The sequence below is a fragment of the Diaphorina citri genome, unplaced genomic scaffold (genome assembly GCF_000475195.1).
Source record: "Diaphorina citri unplaced genomic scaffold, Diaci psyllid genome assembly version 1.1 scaffold14060, whole genome shotgun sequence".
NCBI classification, from domain to species: domain Eukaryota; kingdom Metazoa; phylum Arthropoda; class Insecta; order Hemiptera; family Psyllidae; genus Diaphorina; species Diaphorina citri.
Genome location: NW_007391427.1, coordinates 1 through 875, shown reverse-complemented (window position 1 = coordinate 875; position 875 = coordinate 1). Strand labels below are relative to the sequence as shown.

Genomic DNA, 875 nt, shown 5'->3' with positions numbered 1-875 from the left:
CGCAATATCCTACTGCATACCACTTCAAAACCATAGCCCGTCAAAGTTGCAAATGGGTCACTTTTGACCCGAAAACATCACATAAAGGTAAACTTCGGAAAAATAAATAAATAGAATCTGTTGTAAATTGAAATTTAAATATTTTATTAGTTAGTAGCTGAAATCCGAAGCGCCGATATATATCTACTAGCCGATATAATATATACTCGTATATATCAAATCGCAATATCCTACTGCATACCACTTCAAAACCATAGCCCGTCAAAGTTGCAAATGGGTCACTTTTGACCCGAAAACATCACATGAAGGTTAAATTCGGAAAAATAAATAAATAGAATCTGTTGTAAATTGAAATTTAAATATTTTATTAATTAGTAGCCGAAATCCGAAGCGCCGATATATATCTACTAGCCGATATATAATATATATGTACAATTTGTGTTCCGCACATTTAATCCTCATATTCCTTTGTTTCTTGGATATCGGACAAGATCGTTATTTGCGACAATCTCTCTGGTTCTTTTTATGAATGGTTCTTTCGTTTCTCTTGTTACTTCATCAACTATTGTCATTACCACCACCTCCACCACTATTGTCATTACCACCACCTCCACCACTATTGTCATTACCACCACTATTGTCAATACCACCACTATTGTCAACCACCACCTCATCAACTATTGTCATTACCACCACCTCCACCACTATTGTCATTACCACCACCTCCACCACTATTGTCATTACCACCACCTCCACCACTATTGTCAATACCACCACCTCCACCACTATTGTCAATACCACCACTATCATTATTACCTGAAGATCCCCCATCAAACCCTCCTCCAGAAGAACCTCCATCAAACCCTCCTCCAGAA

General features: G+C 37.6%; 1 protein-coding gene across 1 annotated transcript; it reads left to right on the top strand.

Moving 5' to 3' along the window:
* The first annotated feature begins 347 nt into the window (after positions 1-347).
* LOC113473068 (putative uncharacterized protein DDB_G0283705) lies at positions 348-820 on the top strand. Its single transcript, XM_026832837.1, has 2 exons — positions 348-632; positions 721-820. Exons 1-2 carry the CDS (start codon positions 526-528, stop codon positions 818-820), a joined length of 207 nt encoding a protein of 68 aa, XP_026688638.1. The 5' UTR covers positions 348-525.
* The last annotated feature ends 55 nt before the right edge of the window (positions 821-875 follow it).